The sequence below is a fragment of the Pieris napi genome, chromosome 9 (genome assembly GCF_905475465.1).
Source record: "Pieris napi chromosome 9, ilPieNapi1.2, whole genome shotgun sequence".
Taxonomy (NCBI): domain Eukaryota; kingdom Metazoa; phylum Arthropoda; class Insecta; order Lepidoptera; family Pieridae; genus Pieris; species Pieris napi.
Window position 1 is genome coordinate 9134158 of NC_062242.1, and position 18986 is coordinate 9153143.

The 18986-nt window shown below is 33.9% G+C and overlaps 1 protein-coding gene across 1 annotated transcript; it reads left to right on the forward strand.

Moving 5' to 3' along the window:
- Window positions 1-42: 42 nt before the first annotated feature.
- LOC125052363 (lysophosphatidylserine lipase ABHD12-like) lies at window positions 43-8077 on the forward strand. The gene is made up of 10 exons (XM_047653168.1): window positions 43-162; window positions 1360-1481; window positions 2298-2411; window positions 2784-2912; window positions 3522-3614; window positions 3837-3971; window positions 4812-4960; window positions 6058-6225; window positions 7642-7757; window positions 8027-8077. Exons 1-10 carry the CDS (start codon window positions 152-154, stop codon window positions 8052-8054), a joined length of 1065 nt encoding a protein of 354 aa, XP_047509124.1. The 5' UTR covers window positions 43-151; the 3' UTR covers window positions 8055-8077.
- Window positions 8078-18986: the final 10909 nt, after the last annotated feature.

The window sequence follows — 18986 nt, forward strand, 5'->3', positions numbered from 1 at the left end:
ATGAAACATTACCAAAAAAGGTTTTATAACGAACCGTCAAAGGTGACATTGCCATACAATTGCTTGCAAACTATGCCGTAATTTGTCACCAATTTATTAAATCATGTAAAAATATATTAAAATACAAAAAAATGAAAAAAATAGTCTAAAAATGGTTGTCTGGTGAGTTTAAATTAAAAAATGTTTCTTATATTGATATAATAGGGTGTTTACAACACCTATATAATATTGTTTCGAAGGTCAAGACGCATTTTAGGTTGCAGACCCAAGGAATGGAATGGTTCAAATACCTTATTCTAAAACGTGAATCTCACATCACTTATAGATATATTCGGTATAAAATTTGATAGTTTTTATGACAAGTTTAGACCTTTTTCTAAATACCTAAGTATCTTGATAATCCATACAATGTTCAAAGACATGGTTTTCTGATCATATACAACATGATGCAACTAAACGCGCCTATTAGATAACAATCGTCTGCTTATCTGAAAACTTTAAAGTCGCAACCCAATTGCGATTAGTTTCGCTAGATATCCAACCCAAAATCTCCGGGTTATTGGACATGTGTGCCCACTAGGCCATATTGGTGATCCTTTCCTTTTTCTAACATTAATGTAGTGAATACATACAAATATCTGTAGATAAGCCCTTTAGCCCTGTCTCACCTCCCAAGAACGAGCAACAAAGCTGGGGCAGAGCAGGCGGAAAATAATAAATGGTTCTAATATAAAAGTCTTTCCTCTAACTTCGATTTTGTTCCCTTTGGAGTAGAGTCTCCAAACTCTTGAGTTCGTGGGGTTCAAGTGCACAGGCGCTGATTAAAGATTTAAATTGGCGGTTGGTAGATAAGTACCTACCGGTGACCCCAGAGCTGGTGCTTACTTCGCTTCCAGCGTTAAAGGTACACTGCCACAGGGACCAAACTTTCTAAAATTGTTTTAATTTTCTTTTCAATTATTTTTATTATTACTATGTAGATTGTAAATACTGTATATTTGATTAATAAATGTAAAATATATAAGTATGGATGTCTGCATCAAGAGGCTTAAGGTAACACCACACCAAGCTCTGTGGACAGCGAGTGCTAAATAATTAAGAGTCTTGACCACTTCTGGCGAATGCGTTATTAACAGACACCTCTATTTATATCCGTTTCCTAAAAAAATTATTGAAATAAAATACTTTGATCACTTAATTTTCCGCAAACTGTTGTCTTAATTTCACTTTTATTCAAATCCAACGACACGATTTGGTTCAGGCGAGTTTTACACGTCGCCAAGATTTATATTAACTGGAAATTGACACCTTAATAGCCGTTATTTAGATTTTAGAAGTAAGTAGATATGTGTTCGACAGCGCAATCCTCCTTACTGGCGCGTCCTTAACCGCGAGCGTTTTCTTCATGCAAGTGGCAGTACTACCTTTAATGTTCAGATACAGTAAGACTGTACAACGGAAAATGGTCTTTTCTAACTGCAGTAAGTAATATTTGTCTTACCCGTAAGGGAGCGTTCAAGTATTACGTAACGATTTGGGGGATGGGGGGGGTTATTTTGTAAAACGTTACGATGCGGGACGGGGATTGGATTACGCGTTTTTGTTAATATTATTTTCGACTACGTAATGGTAACTTTTAGGTATAAAGAGTCAATGGGTGGTCACGAAACGTTTTACTATTAGGTACAGAAAAATGATACGGCGCGTTAGGTACATGGGGGGGGGTTTAATAATCTCCAAAAATTGCGTGACGTAATACTTGAACGCTCCCTAACATTTAATTCTTAGCTATAAAAAAACCTGGACAAGTAGGATCAATTTTGGAAATACAAAAACATACTTGTTCAACGTCTTCACACCGAACAAAATTAAGCGACGCGATCTTTAGTTTCCTTCTAGCGTCTATGGATTCACTTAAGCTCTAGGTAATGAAACTTCGTTTTATGGTACTGACGTATTTTGTTGATGTAAATGATTGAATTCCGCTTTAACAATTCCTCGACCGATCGCTATGGAGAAGTGAGGCACAATTCGTTCGACAACAGCCCTGCGATTCTGTAACTCACTTTTCGAACTCACACAGCGGTTTTCGCATCGGCGGTCGCTCTCAAATACAACAAGATAAACAATAAACTACAAGCTCCCACCTTTTCAGAATGCCAAATCATAAAATGACTGCTTCACGACTGATTTGAGACTGCGACCGCCGATGCGAAAACCGCTGTGTGAGTTTGAAAAGTGTGTTACAGAATCGCAGGGCTGTGACGTTCTGGATTATAGTTCAGAAATGTTTACAGTAAATTACCCAAAGAATATGGACTTCGAGAATCCGTCTAGTTGCAACGTAATGGGAGGAAGAAATTTTACTATAGAGTTTCAATCTAAAGTCGACAACCGGCCGATAAAAATAGGTAGGTAATTATATATCGAATATCAAATTAAGAGAAATAACAGCTAGTCTCGACACTCACTTGTATAGTGAAGGAAATTGGAATTGAGAGAAGTGAGGAAACTTGCATGCTTTTGACCCAAAATGTCGACGGTGTGGATCACTTGCTTGTCTCTTAGAAATGATCAAGGAACAGTTACAGAAATTTCAGGCCCAGACCTAAAAAGCTTGTAGGTACATTGGTATAATACTTATATAAGGTATTTAAAGTAACCAAAAATTAAATTGCTTTGTAATAAAAAAGTTAGATATCAAAAAACATTCATATCAAAGTATGGATTATTAAGTGAAACTTTAAAACCATAAACCATATATATATATATATATAAATCAGGTATATGGCACTTTGTACCATCTTCCGTGTTACGTGAGCTGATGTCAGTCAACGATGAGATGACAATCTGTGACCGCCTGCAACGTGAGCTGGAGAACACTCGTAATACAATCGTGTTGTATTGTCATGGTTTGTTTTTTATTTACCTCTTTGCATAATTAGAAAAAATAATCTCAAGGTGATCAGGCTTTTGTAACTGACACACGCCATCTATCTAAGGTTAGTTTCCTCTCGATGTTCTTTACACAGGCTCATACACTGTGTAAAAATTAGTCTTAAGAAGTGATTGGTCCGAAGTTCGAGGATGAAACTCGCACGCCCAAGGCAACTCTGCTAATCTTGGAAACTAATTCTAAATATGATAACTTAAAATGTATGCTTTGTGCGGGATGGTTATGTGGGACTCTCTATTGTGCATATCTACTAATACCCCAAAGCGCCACCAACAATCGCTCTAGGCGGGATGCAGTAACAGTTTCTCCACGCCCATTGTTAGTTTGTGAAGATACTTCACAGACAAGGCCATTCGCTCTTGTTGTAATTACTAAGATCGGGTCCAGTAATTGCAGGATGGATCAACATCCCTTCTTTTGAAGGCATGGACTCCTGCTATCCTGCTTGGGTACTTTTTAGGTGGCGAGGATATGGTGAGCGAATCGCGCCTTTGTACCTACCCTATTATAGGTAGGCTTACTTGAGTTAACTAAGTTTATACTAAGTTCTAATATTTGCAATCAGGTAACTCAAATCACCGTGGATCACCTCATCGCCTACAAATGTATAGAGTTTTCCAAGAATTGAATTTTCATGTCATCGCTTTTGACTATAGAGGTATTTTATAATTTGTATTCGATTTATTACTTTTATTAGCAAGTATAAGCTAATAAAACTTTGATGTAAATTTAATCAGTGGGCATTTCAGTAAATCCATGGATACATAATCGTATAAGTAATTGTTTATTATTTTCTTTATTCCTACATAAATATGTATTTACTACATTAAGTTTTGCTGGACTTTTTACCACTTTATTAGCTACTTTTACACTTATTTAGGTTATGGCGACTCAAGCAATGTGAGACCAACCGAAAACGGCGTCGTGGAAGATGCTTTGAAAGTTTATTCTTGGCTAAGTGGCGTGGTAGATGAGAGAAGGCGGCCTATGATTGTTTTGTGGGGTCATTCATTAGGTAAAACTATTTAATCGTGTATAGTTTAAGTTGTTTACAAGTATTGTTGTTATCTGAGATAGCTTTATCATCTTTTATGATAATGGCTTTGTTTTTGGCAAAGATAATGCTATTAGAGAACGTGGGAAATGGTACGAAGTTCGTTTTACTTCCCCAAGGGAGTTGGTACGGAATAAGTCTAAGGAATTAAATATTATGACACTATCTGGTCAATATATTCTTGAAGCCTTGTTGTATGTACCTACAAAAAAATATAAACGATTTTAAAACAAATGGTGACTTTCACCAGTATAATACTCGAAAGAGAACTAACCTAAGCGTACGACCAACCAGGCTCCAGATAATAAACCACTCCTTTCATGGAAATTGTATTCGTTTTTACAACTAACTCCCAAGCGAAATTAAAGAATTATCACTAAATAAATTCAAAGCACTAGTTAAACGGAAATTAATCAATAAAGCTTTTTATAAATTTGACGAATATTTAAATGATCCTTGGGATTGATTTGCTCCAGTTCAAACAATTTGTATGACTCAAAACTTAGCGATTAAAAAGAGTGGCGGAAAGTTTATTGCCAGTTCTTTTTGCCCGCTGTACGCCCTTGACTTGCGAACTGGTAGTTTAAATTTAGAATTAATTTAACTTCTTTTCTGACATTTATAAGTGTACTTGTTTACCTATATGAATAAAGTTATTTCGAGTTTGAGTTAAAAAGATCTTATTTGTAATTTTATTTAGTCTAGTCTAGATTTAAAAATGTAAATAAACAAAAATAATTCAACTAAAAACTAAATCGTCAGGTCAGTGTAGGTTAATTTTTTATTTTTATATATATTTAGGCACAGCAATAGCAGCTAACCTGGTGGCGAATTTAGACGACCTCTGTCGTAGTAACAATCAGAAGTGTTTGCCGGCTCCAGATGCGCTGGTACTCGAAGCTCCCTTCAATAACTTGCTTGATGAAATTGAAAAACACCCATTTTCTAAGGTAATTTATAAGCTGGGTGTTAAATATATCTATGGGTTATGTTTAGTGAGGCACTCAATTTTGTACTAAAGTCGGTTTAGACACTTTATTCCTAACATTCCATAGATCCATTATAATGGCACTGGATCTATGGATCTCTTGATTTCTGTTTTCATTTATTGCTTTTAAATACTAGTAGATTTATCTTCATGACACGCACTATCGATTGTGGGTAACCAAGATCTACCTTCCTCACGTTATTTAGTGCCTCCCTCACCGTTGTATTAGTTTGGAGTAAATCGTCTATCACATCGCTAAGTCAACACTCTTCCTTCATGCAATTTCCGTAATAAATAATTCTGAATCGAACAGACATCCTGTGATGAGGTGATTAATTCTGTCGAATACATACAAATAATATATATAAAATTCTCGTGTCACCATGTTCGTTCCCATACTCCTCCGAATCGGCTCGACCGATCCTTATGAATTTTTATGCATATTCAGTAAGTCTGAGAATCGGCTACTATCTATTTTTCAAACCCCTAAGCAATAAGGGGAGTCCACCCCAAAAAAAAATTTTTTTTTGTTTTTATTTTCTTATGATACAGCATACAAAAATACATAAAAACCTTAATTTACATCTACCCTCTACGATCAACCCCTAGTTTTTATTTGTTAGTTAAGAACTTGAACTCTGTGGCTTATTTAGAGAAAAATCACAAAAAAACCTAAAAAGTTTTCATTCCGGAAAACCGAACAGTCTCTGAGGTAGCATAGCAAAATGTTCCATGTTTGTATGTAGGTACTAAAATCAGGGCTAAGTAAAATCACATTAAGGAGAAACGAAGTTCGCGGGGGCAGCTAGTTATTTAATAATAATAAAAGCCTTTATTGCTGTAGTTACTTATACTAGTACATAAAAATGTGGAGTACTAAAAAATTTACACTAAATACTAATAATTAATCGGCAAGCCGGTTGATTTCTGTTATACAGCTTGTCCTTGGACATAGGCCTCCAAGAGCTTCCCCTCTTCTCTGTTTCTAGCTTTACGTAGCCACATAGGGCCAGCCCTTGGCACATCATCTTCCTCTCTATTTAAGACGCTAAATTTTAGCTGGTATCCTGGCTGCCGTATTATAAGCAGTCCTTCGTGAAGCCCTTCAGCACGTCTACGGAGTATTCCTTCACGACTGACGAGTATTTAGCAAGAGTGACCAATCTTCCTTTACTCATCTTACATTCTAAAGGAGACAGGATTGTGCCGTACGAGCTGGCGGTCAAGGTAATATCTATCTATCTATCTATCAAGGCAATATCTATCTATCTATCAAGGTAATATCTATCTATCTATCTATGACACTATTTATATTTGTTTTGTGCCGAGGCTTAAATGTAAGCAACTTGGTACTTGCAAGTTTATGGTAAAACAACAGGTATGAATTCAAATAGAACTACATTGATAGTGATGAAATTTAATCTTTATCCAAATTCTCATCAAATCAATTCGTATACAACATAGTATTTCGTTAGACGCAATTACAAAATAATAATAAAACAATCTTGGTAAAAGTTGTTATGATGTACCTATATGTCGTAGGCAACTAGCTTAATTTGTCGTTCAATCAACAACCTACGTTATTGCCGACGTTATATTGACAGTTTGAAAGAAAGTGGAACTAAATAGAAATGAACAGCCTTGCGATTCTGTAACTCACTTTTCGAACTCTCACAGCGGTTTTCACAGCGGCGGACGCTCTCAAATCAGTCACTCCCTGATAAGGAGGGAGCTTTTAGTTTATTGTTTATCAGAATGCCAAATCGTAAAATGATTGCTTTACGACTGATTTGAGCGCGACCGCCGCTGTGACAACCGCTGTGAGAGTTCGAAAAGTGAGTTACAGAATCGCAAGGCAGGATAGCCAAGTAATGAATGTCATCGATCGAATATATCAAATAGCTGAATATCTTTCAGGCCGCTAGTTAAACGGCGTTGTTTAGTAAAGAGGCTAGGATGACTGAACAGCTAATTAAGCTAGTTGACTGCGACGTATACACAATAATTTCAAAGTTTGTTAATTACTAAATTTATCTCTGTATGTGTATAGACTATAGACTAAGTCAACTGTCAAAGCTAATCTAAACGCACCACGTAATATATCGTTAAATTTAAGTAAATGCACTCGAAATGTTGAGTTTATTCGCCTCATACAAAACACAATTTTTAACGCCTGTTGTAAAATTTCATAATAATGTCGTCATGTTTAAGTGTGGTATTTCATTTAAAGGCCACTTCTAAAACTATACGATAGTATAATGAATACAGTTTTTTATCATGGATATTTATCATTTGTCTTATATTCTTTGTTTGTTTTTGTAATCAATGATGTTTCGTATGTTGTGCTTATTGGTTTTTTTTTAAAGACAATTCACACCAATTGACCGAGTCCCATGCTAAGCTGGTGTAGCTTGTGTTATGGGTACTAGGCAACGGATATACATACATATTATAGATAGATAGACATATAAATACATATTTAAACACCCAAGACCTAAGCACAACACCAAATGCTCATCACATCGATCGTCTCAGCCGGGGATCGAACCCGGGACCCATGGATTCGCAGTCAGGGGTACTAACCACTAGACCAATGAGTCGTCAAGTTAGTTGAAGGAAACTGTTTAAAAATGTATTTTACAGTTATACGAATGCGTGGCGCAGTCGCGAATTAAGGGAGGTGCTGTATTGCAGTTTCATGTCTTTGACAGAGGTCACAACGATCTATGCGAAGCCAAGAAATTGCCTGGAGTTGTGAGGTTAATAATAATATGAATATACCTTCTTTAAATCATGATTTATCGTTAATTCTAGACGGGTTTATGTTCGATTAGGCGAGACAATAGAACAATTATTTCTCGAAGACGCATACAAGAAGACTCGTTACGGGATTTCAAACATATTTTATAAGATTTATTTTTCTAAGCTTGTTTATAATTAACTTTTAATTATTTAAGTAAATATAATATTTGCGATGCCTATAATCTGTACACAACTATAATATTCAGCTAATTCCTTTTCTTTTCAGAGATTTTCTCAACGTTATCAAGAAGTAATATAATCAATATGACAAATCAAATTGCTTTTTTATTTGTCTCCAGTAAAGTTACGCTCCCGTTTGAAATAGTTAACCGAAGATGATGAATTCTGTATAACGATAGATTAGCAAGACATTTGAGACTATTCTAGAACGTCAACCAACTAAAATCTAGTTTCAGGAGCTAATCATTTTCTGTATGAAGTTGGACGTATTTGACAGCAGTTAACACGAGATTGTGTTTGTTACGAATTAGAATTAGGCCTTAAACGGGCACGAAATTACGGCCAATAATAAAAAATCAAACAAGTTTTAAAATTAGTCAAGCTGGGCATTGACTAAACATACCGTCTTATTAACGTTTTTAAAGAAAATTTACTTTAATTATCTTAATTAGGTACTTTAATTGTTTTTGGTATAATGAAATGCCAAAGGATTTGACAAACAACTCAGTCCGCCATTTTGTACCTACAATAAAAAATAAGCAAATTCAATCGGGTTATTGACATACCCATAGATTATAAATGCAACTTTTAAAACATATAAATTAATATTCAATTCAAAAAATATATTTAATTCCAAATTCGCTACTGATCTACACAAAATTTTTGGCGATATAAAACCTGTTCTTTGTACAAATTGCCATAATTTATATATTTTTTAAGTTGTCAATAAATCTTTTTGATTAAGCCCGCGGAGCGCACGGTAGCTGAAAGGATGTTAAATTTATTATCTATGGCTTGCGGGTGTCGCCAACCTTTTTATTTAAGGTTAAAAAAATTAATTATAAATGTTACAAATATAGTACTAATTAAATGTAGACTATTTATTTACGCACGTAGGTATTAAAACAAACTTTCACGTGACAAATTGATTTAACTTTTGTACCTACCATATTGAATAAAACAGATATATTTTGAATTCCCAATAACGTAGACAAACTTGTGACTCCAGGGCCGATTTTCTACACATCGACTAAATCCAGGCCTTCAGATGTTACCCACACGCCAAAGATTATCGTGGTGGGGAATGGCGGAAGGTACCTACTCAATATACAATGAAGTATGAACCAAAATGAATGAACATGAATACTTACAAAGCGGTTATAAAGGACATAGATATATTAAATCTAAAACAAGTCTTTTAATATACATACAGTCACACATAGTCTTATACTATGGTTTATAAATAAAATTACATCGGATGAAATTAGACATGTCCATGCTATACTACCTATTAATCATATTTGCTCATATATTTTTTATTTTACTTTTTTATTCTAAAACTATTCCATTTTGTGCTTCAGATTACACATTTTAATTTCAAATCGTATTAATTTGCGATTACAAAATGTCTTAAACACTACGTATTGCACGTCTTAAGCGCTGTCAAACATCGTAAAAAATGGATTGACAGCTCTGAAAACTAGATTAAAGTTTGATGATGTTTGGGCCTAAATAATATTAAATTAAAATGTTGGCAACACGTGTTCATTAAGATAGTGAGAATCGTAATATTATTTATACGTCCCGCGCCGCACAAAGAAACGGATGCGTATTGTGCGATGTATGGTGATTTAACACGTTAAGAAGAATTTTATATAGATAAGTAATTTTTGTTTAAAATAAACATCACTCATAAACCAGCCGTTTTTGTTACTACTCGTATATTATAGAAACTTATAAAAGACTTTCTTGCACTTACATTTTAAATTATCTGTGGGCAATATAGCTCACACAATCTTGATTACAAAATTGTCAAACCACAAATTTAGAATGATAATAGATACATAATTATGTTTTCCATGTGACAAGAGAGATATTCAAAGATTTGGTTCATTATGAGATGACTCGGTGAACTTCGTATCACCTACATATATTTGTGTCAAAACTTAATACAAATTAAGGACAGACCAAAGAGATCGGACCTCATACTAGAGCTATTAAACAAAAAATTCTGAAGGACAACATATGACAACCAAGTGACAATTTGTTATTTCCAAAAGGACGCCAAATATTTCCCAGTAAGAAACAATTTTTATCGGAAAAATCAATTGTGGTTTTAGTACCTATGTTTCTTTACTTATTATTCATTTTTCCCACCGTTTAAACCTTCCACAAATAGTTCAAGATTCAAATTAAGGTCGATTCACACATATCAGTGAACCCACAGTTCCGGCACAGTACCGTTACAGTTCCGTATCCGTGCTACAGTGGTGCGTCAGTGCTTCAATTCACACATATCAGTACAGATCTCTGTGGGTCTTCGTGCACAACGTTCCCTTCAGACTAGCGTTGACGTCGATTGTTTTGATGGCACTCTTCAATAACACAGAAATAGCTATGATAGCCATTGCTTTAGACGAAGAAGAAGAAGAGAATCGAGGAAAAAAAAGAAAATGGGTACATGAAGCATGGAAGTTAAGAGAATCAGAAGGAGAATTCGTGACATTATACAAAGAATTAATTAAAGACGAAAGAAAGTATTTTGAATATTTTAAAATGCATAATATTTTTTATTTCGATGCAGCGGCGTCAGTGATCCGTGATAAAATATCGTTGTCGCCGATCACGTCCGTGATGGCCGGTGCCGGCACTGACACTGACGGTACTGAGACGACACTGACACTGACAAGTGTGAATACATCCATAGAGAATGTTTGAAAGAATAATTATCACTGATGCGGTACTGTGCCGGAACTGTGGGCTCACTGATATGTGTGAATCGACCTTTAGCCAAACCGGTGCATCCATTCTCCAATTCTAGGGAAACAAACGAACAGCAATTCATTTATAAAAATATATATATACCCCCGCTAAATTTGTTTCGTATTAGTATGATTTTACTTAGCCTACCTTTTTAGTATCTACATATCAAAGCTTAACATTTTGCTATGCTACACATACCTAGTGTTCGCTTTTCCAGAATAAAAACCTAAGTTCTGTATAAATGTATTTTATTTTATTTTTTTCTCTCTATAAAACCTTTCCCCAAAGTCCAAGGAATAGTACATAAAAATTACTCGGAATTGGTCCAACCTTCTTCGAATTTTGCGTTTAGCAACATATTTTGCGATCCATTTTTATTTATATACATTTTTTTTATATTAGGGCAATAGTTTTAACTTTATGCCAGTTTCAAGTAAAATTTTAGATTTTACCTACTATTTAAACCTACTTTACGTCTTAAAAGTGCCAAAGTGTGTTTGCTTGTAACTCCTTTAGTTATTTTGCGTCTATAGAACATACAAAAAGTTTCATAATCATTTGGGCATAAATAAAAAACAGTAGGACACTATACAATTAAATCGTTATTCAAGTAGCTTCTAAACACTCCTAAATAGATATTAAAAAGAAATTCATTGTAGACATCATGTCGTGATTCACCCAAAATACATTTTAAACAACTTTATTTAATTCACACTATAGATGTTATATGGCACTTATACCGTGGAGAATAGAGTTTGGTTTCCATGTATAATCTGCATTCTTTTATTATCTATGCGCCCCTGACAGCGAAGCGTAAAATACTCTAGAGGTTTCGCAATCTCGCCACATGTTGAGGTAACTTTATATTAGCAAAATCATTACTGGCAACCCTGTGGTGAAAATTGGCGCGAATTTTCATAATTATTATTTGTGTGAGTGCTGGCTTTGTCTGCGGGGTATTAATTTAACACTTATGTTGTCCGAAGTCTGTTGCAACGAGTCTCGCAAAGAAATTCATAATCTTGACATGAGCAGTGTCAAGTTTGTCAAACTTTAAAAGAAGAAAGTTGTTTGACATTTGGGTCTAGGTTTAAGACTGATTAAGGTTTTAAAATACTCAACGTACCGTTTTTATTCATTATTAAACATGTTTTCATGATGAGAAAAATATGTACTGACGTGACGTGCTGTATGCTTATCGGGTTCGATTCCCGGTTGGACTCAAAATCATAACCAAGTTTGCCATTTTTTCTCCATGGTAGGTTGTAAAGCTTTGTAAAGCATAAGGTGAAAATCGAGATCTGACACACTTGTAATTCGTAATTTATTGTATATAAACGTAATTTAATAGTCATATGCTTGGTCCTATCAGTGAAAGACGTTGTAAGTAGGTACAACCCTGAGAATGAAGCTCTAAGCAGCCTGAAACTATTTTAAGTAAAATAAGTACCTATGTTAGGAGGTGAACCAAACTTAACCTATAAATAATTATTGTTTTCTGTCATTCAGTTCAACATGAATTAGATTTAGATATCCATATAATAAGTTGGTACCGACCTTATTTTGTAAATCATGTAGAACACAATCACCTCTGGCCAAACTCTGTGGTTTATGATTAATTGTCTATGCTTTATTGCTTCCAAAATTAAATTTCCCTATTCGTTCCTAAGCAGTGATGCGATATATTTTTAATTTGGAAATTGCACAGAATATAATTGAAACGTCGACGAAGTTACAGGCTCGAGCTAGTAAAGACTAAGACATACCTAAAGATATATAGAGTATGTATGAACGTATTAAAGTAATGCTCAGTACTTTTGCGGCTTCGCCTTGGGACCTTAATCACGTGTGAGAGGTCACACGAAGGTCAAACATGAGCGTATGTTTATGACAGTTGCTTAGTTTGTTCTTTACAAATAATTTCTTAATTGCACCAAATGAGTGAGCAATGTTTTTAACGAAGAATTTTAACTCTCTTTGTCCGTGAGTGTATGAACTTAAGCCCTCCAAAATATGTCTTCTAGATATTATTTCTAGAAACAGAATTTGGTTGCTGTTTCGGGATGTTTTATTAGAATATTGTTGCCTTATTAAATATTTTTTTAATTATAAATGTCTGTTTTTTAATTATGTATATCTGGACCTAGTTGGTGTTATCATTTATTTCATGCAAATTGAATGCTGCGGAATAACGCTATGAACCTCTTCTTTCCAAATGTTTCTTTTTTAGGAGCCACCAAAATTAGGTTAAGGTAATGCCAGACTCGATTACCTATTCCTATAATTATACAAATGTCTAAATAAAATCACGGTCATGTGTTTATTTCACTTTATTTAGTTGGAAGTACCCCTAAGCCAACAATACGATACATGTAAATCAATAAATAAACATAAAATAAGATCGAAATCTGTTATAGGTAGCTCATTAAAGCGGAGACAGGTTCCAACAACGTAAATCATCCAACATTATTTATTACAATACCAATCTCACCCACGTCCCATTCCATTTCCTACATATCTCCACGGAAAAACCATCTCTAGACCCGTTCTCCTTTAAATAAAACAAAAGACTAGACATGTCGTTAAAACAATTGAGTGTTTATAAAAAAAGTAGATGACAGCGCGGGAATTTGAATTGTCCACCATCTTGATAGAGATTATTTTGGCGGGAAACGCTAGGGTTGTAGAATGCTTCGTTTCGTTCGGATGGAAAGTGGTTACATATTTATAAAATGGAATCGATTTTTAAACGGGCCAATGGGTGGGCTCCGTTATAGAGGCGGGACGCGCGCGCTCCACCCAATGTTACTTGTCAGATGAGCGTCTCATTTTTTTGCTCATTCGCGCTGCGTCCGCCGGCGCGGTCGCTCGTGCAGTTAGGATATGTATGAAGACAGACTATAAATGGAAAATTAAATTTTATTGAACTTTTTTCTATTTGAAGAGTTAACGCAATAATTTGAAATAATTATTTTTATTGTCATTGTTAATTGGTTATAATTATTATCACCAAACCATCAACTTAAAAATTATCAACAAAAATGCACGATTGTCAAAAATTACGCAACATATTTTATTAACAAATCACAAATTGTGTTATAAAATTTTTTGTTCATAAATAAAATATTACTTAAAATGAATAATGACTACATGGGTCACTATCTCATTTTAAAACGATAAAATCGCTGAGATTAATGACAGTCACCAGTCATTACTTAATTATGTTGGCATATTGCTTTTTATCTCTCTTCGTAGCTCAGTGGTGAAACGACTCGTAAGATTTTGATTATGAAATAAAACATATGTCTATATAGATTAAAATCGATGGCAAAATATATCGAGAAGGTATTTTTAAATTATTCCTTGGACTCTGAGGAAGGTTTTTGTGGAGAGAAAAATATAGTTTTTTTTTCGTTTTTATTCCGGAAAAGCGAATACTCTCTAAGCATAGCATAATGTTCCATATGTTGCTATGTTACTACTAAAAAGGTTAAGTAAAAAATCATATTTTGGCGAAAATCATATCTAGGTTTTATTAAAAAAAAAAAACAAGCTGGGGTACAATGCTTCTTTCGGATGAATGAATCCCTGTTCCCCTGCTGAAGCGTCTAGCCAGTTTGTCGTCCTCCAACCCTATCTAATCTAATTTGCGCTCAGACCGAGAATCGAACCCGCTACCAGTGTCATAGTGCCTTTACAAAGCCGGTCGCGTCGAGGCACTCTTGTAGTAAAAATTTATAAACAGTAGGTACATAGGTATTAATAACATATACACTAAGTATACCTTTAGACAATTACGTAAAACAACTTTTTAATTTAGTTTATATTGAATACTTCTCGAAGCAAATATTTTGCTACAAAATTGAATTTTATTGCATTAAATACTTCCTTTTTAACGGATCGTTGTCTTCAGACACTAATTATTTATATGTTTTAATTAGGTTTAAATTAGTTAAAAATATCTAAAGATTTACTAGCAACGGAAAGTAGAATTTTTCTAATTATAGTACTCTCAACTAAGAGTACGCAATGTTACAAATATGATAGAACTAAAAGGATTCCTAGAAAATAGTGTTCATTTTCTAGGACACATCTCTAGTGTTCTTCGAGACCCCCCGGGCTTGCTTTTACGTAGTGAAAATATCTCCAAGCAAGACATTTATGTGTTATGTCTAAGCGCCGAATGGAATTTCTACAAGTAAAAAGAAAAAAAACATTCATTGTTTCGAGTTGATGAACAACTATATTATCTACAATTGTTAAAAAAAACCATTTGTCTGTGGTCCCTTAATTTCATACACAAATAAAAAGGTAATATGTCTATGCTATTCACTCATAATTGCAGATTCACAGCGGTCAAGTTTTAAAATACAAACGAAGGTCGAATATCTGTGTTAAACCGTCGTTCCTAACTTGGCTAGCGTAGTGACACCTCGGAATGTTTTTATGCTTCGCTTTTTAAATATTCAAATCGAATCACCCAAATTAAGTAGCCATAAACGGAATCAGCTTCCAAATTTAAATATTTCATTCGTGCTCACAAGAGCGCGTGCTTTGATTTGTGTGTGAACCCGTCCTTGTGTGGGTGCGTAGATGCGTTCGATGCAGTATCGATAAAAATATCTGAGGTTTTTTAATTGTCATTTTTTACAAAGATAAATGTTGAAATGAAAATAGATATTTTTGGTATATATTTCATTAATACCAGATAAGTGTGTTTTAACTTATAAATAATCCAGCCTTTTATATATCTGATATATTGTAACTGTTATTGTATATAGTTATTATGAAACTTGAACTTGGCCTTGAAATGAGTATCATCAAGGCATTCACGCACGATGATAAATAATCTGTTTTGTAATAATTTGCATAATCTTGTTAGAGTCGCTTTCAATACGTATAGAAAATTTATATTTTGATTATGTATTAAATAGTGAATAAGCTTTGTGAATCGAAAGACCAAAATTTATAATGAGGTAAATTATAAAGTGTGTTACAGTCGTCCATGACCTCGGAGAGTGAATACCTCTTATTATTTGGACAAATTTTAAATTAAACATTGAATATAAAGATATTTTTTAACTTTGTGTTGTGGCGTATTGTGTATATTCGTTTGTTGTTTTAAGTACATATCAATTATAAATATTATCTTTCGAAATAAGAGTAGGTAATACTTCAATAACTCCGTCGGGTTTTTATTTATTATTGTTTTGAATAGCACTTAATTGCTTGCTCATTTGTCTCCTGTCCCATAAAAAAATACATATATGCATAAGTAAATGTTATATGATTGTCGATATCGATAAAAGTGCAACGTGTAAAATGCCCATCCCTATTCCTTTTGTCGTAGCGCGCCGCGCGTTGATAAGGAAACATTTTAAATTAGTGAAGATGGAGAAAAAAATATTATAAAATTTCATTTTTATTTATATTTTATCACACGTACAAAACGGGTAGCCGACCGCTACCACGGCCGATATAAATTATATCATTTTTCACTGCGACAACCCTAACGGGCGTAAAAAATGACGTCCCATTGAGTTCCAAGTTTGAAAGTTTTGCCGCGTTTTTTATTCGTTTCCGGGCGACGGAATTCCAATATTGAACTTCGGCATTTAATGAATATAGTTTTGATGTTTGCTTTTATATTCAAGATTCTGGAAAGTAATTAATTATCGTTGTCTACAGTTTTCATTAAGTAAAGATGTTACTTGTAACTAACCGTACTTGGTTGGCACCTAAAATTAAATAGTGAATAAAATATTTGTTGCTGCTATTTAGGTAGCCATTTGACTTGGCTTGGCGAACTAATTGGCTACAAATAAAAACTCTTTGGTAGTAGTTGTTTGAACTAGATGATTAAAACTTCTTACCTGCATGAGTAATAAATGTGTTCTACATTTAAATAACGACCTTGATAATTTTACGATTCGGTTTTTTTGACGATGACCGGATCCACGTTACTTAAGAATTTCAATTGTCAAATTAGGTCAGGTTTTTCGTGAAGACAAAAATGTCTGCAATAAATACTATATTCTATCCTATATAGACGTTGATGAGTCTTTGTAAAATATATCTAGAACCTTTCTCTATCGACATTATCAATTGCGCCATGAAGACAGTTTCTTGTTTCTAGTGATGACACCTACTACCTATTATAAATAATTCTGTCTTGACTTGATTTTTTTGTCTGCAATGGAAAAGCCTCAAACTACTGAACCGATTTAAAAATTATTTTAACAATAAAGCAAGTGACATAGGTCAACTACGCACTATCACAAATCAATGGATCTATGTAAAATGTTACAAAAAACGGGACAAATATTTCCTCTGTTTATTTGATATTGATCTCAGGAACTATAGCTTCGAATTAAAAAAAATAAAGTTCATTTAAAACAGGTATTTAGAACGTTACGATTGAATCAACGCAGGTAACACCAGGGCCCACCTATTATGCAATAATCTTGGTACACTTAAATACAAATTCGTAATATTATCGCACCGTCTTACCCCTTGTAAATGAATAGGTCGGAATGTCCGTTAATCCTTACAGAAGTCACACAAGGGCCTATATTAAGTTACTGGCAGACAGACAGAGACAATGTAGTAATCACTATAGAGGTAAATTACTAATAGAGTCATTATTTGTTTATACAGATAAAGACAATAGATTAATAAAAATTAGACTGGCAAAAAAATTGAATTTCGAATTCACACTTTTTTCGTATTTCAATTGTTTGAACTAATTTTTAAACTTATTTGTGATGATTGTGGACATTGAATACAGATTATAAATTACCTACTGTACAAATTAGGACGCTCATTACCTAATTATTGTCTGTGAATAATCGGTAAAACAGAATATTCGTCTATTCTCTCTTCATGAGGTTATCAATAAGACAATGTATTTAGCGTTTAAGTGTTATAATTATTTTTAGTAAATACCTACACAAGGCAGCTAAAAATAATATGTTGTTTTACTAAGTTGCGGTCGAAAATACTTAACGGAATCATTTGGAATACGATTCCGGTATAGGTGTTTATGCTGAAATTCCAAGTTGGAATTTTTTAATACCTACAATTGGTGAGCAAATTATTTGAATAATTTTATTTATACAAGCATTTGTTTATAGTTCCGTCAGAATGTGGGACAATTTAGAGACTGGGCTCTATATATTTATCTTACAGAGTATTCATTCTTAAAACATAATCATAAATTCATTTAATATCCGCAAACTATGAATTTTAATTCGTACATCAATTAACCCGTTGCTCATTTAAAATTAATGTTATTCAGACAAAACATATCGTAAAAATACCATTAAAAAACCAATTTTTCAAAGCACACGTAATAATGACGAAACCTCTGATTTTAATGAAAATTATAATTATTTGATAATATAAACATCTTAATTATATGACAGTAATATAAAAATGTAAAAGCTCAGTGAAGAATGTACTTTATTACAAGGAGGGAAAGTTTAAATTTAACTGTGCCTCAACTTTGATAAATGACAAATCTAATCGAACCTTTGACAAATTATACGAATATTTAGCGATGACATTCTCTATGAGCTGTCACTTTTATAATTGGAAGACGAAGATAATGTATGAATATAAAACGGTAACCACAGAACACACAAATTCAAGTTAGGCCGAATGTACCTACGTGTGTCATATTTTTTTATATAACTGGGCAATTGGGCAGAAGAGAGCATAGACACATTGCTTGATGGCTTGCAAGTGCGTTGCGTATTAAGAATTGGTACGCTCTTTTGAAGGAATGTAGAATAGGTTCAGAAATACTTCAGTGGGCAGCTGTTTGCAGATTGACGTCGTGATACTAATATAATCTAAGTTTAATTAACATAAGAGTATGTCTTATCGTTTTTCCATCTTCCCATGAACATAGAAAGTCCATTGGTGCACAGCCGGGGATCGAACCTACGACTTCAGGGATGAGAGTTGCACGGTGAAGCCACTATGCCAACACTGGTTTGCTTTAAATTGAATTATTTTAAGTGTACCTACAGTAAATAACAACTTCTTAACCTACTAAAAATAATTAAATATTAATAAAAAGAAAATTAAAAAAAAATTTGATTCCTGTGTCAGAGTACCTTTAACGCTGGCAGCATTTCCTCGCTGTATTGCGATACTTATTCGTTGAGCGAAGAAAGCAACAGCCTTGCGATTCTGTAACTCACTTTACGAACTCACACAGCGGTTTTCGCATCGGCGGT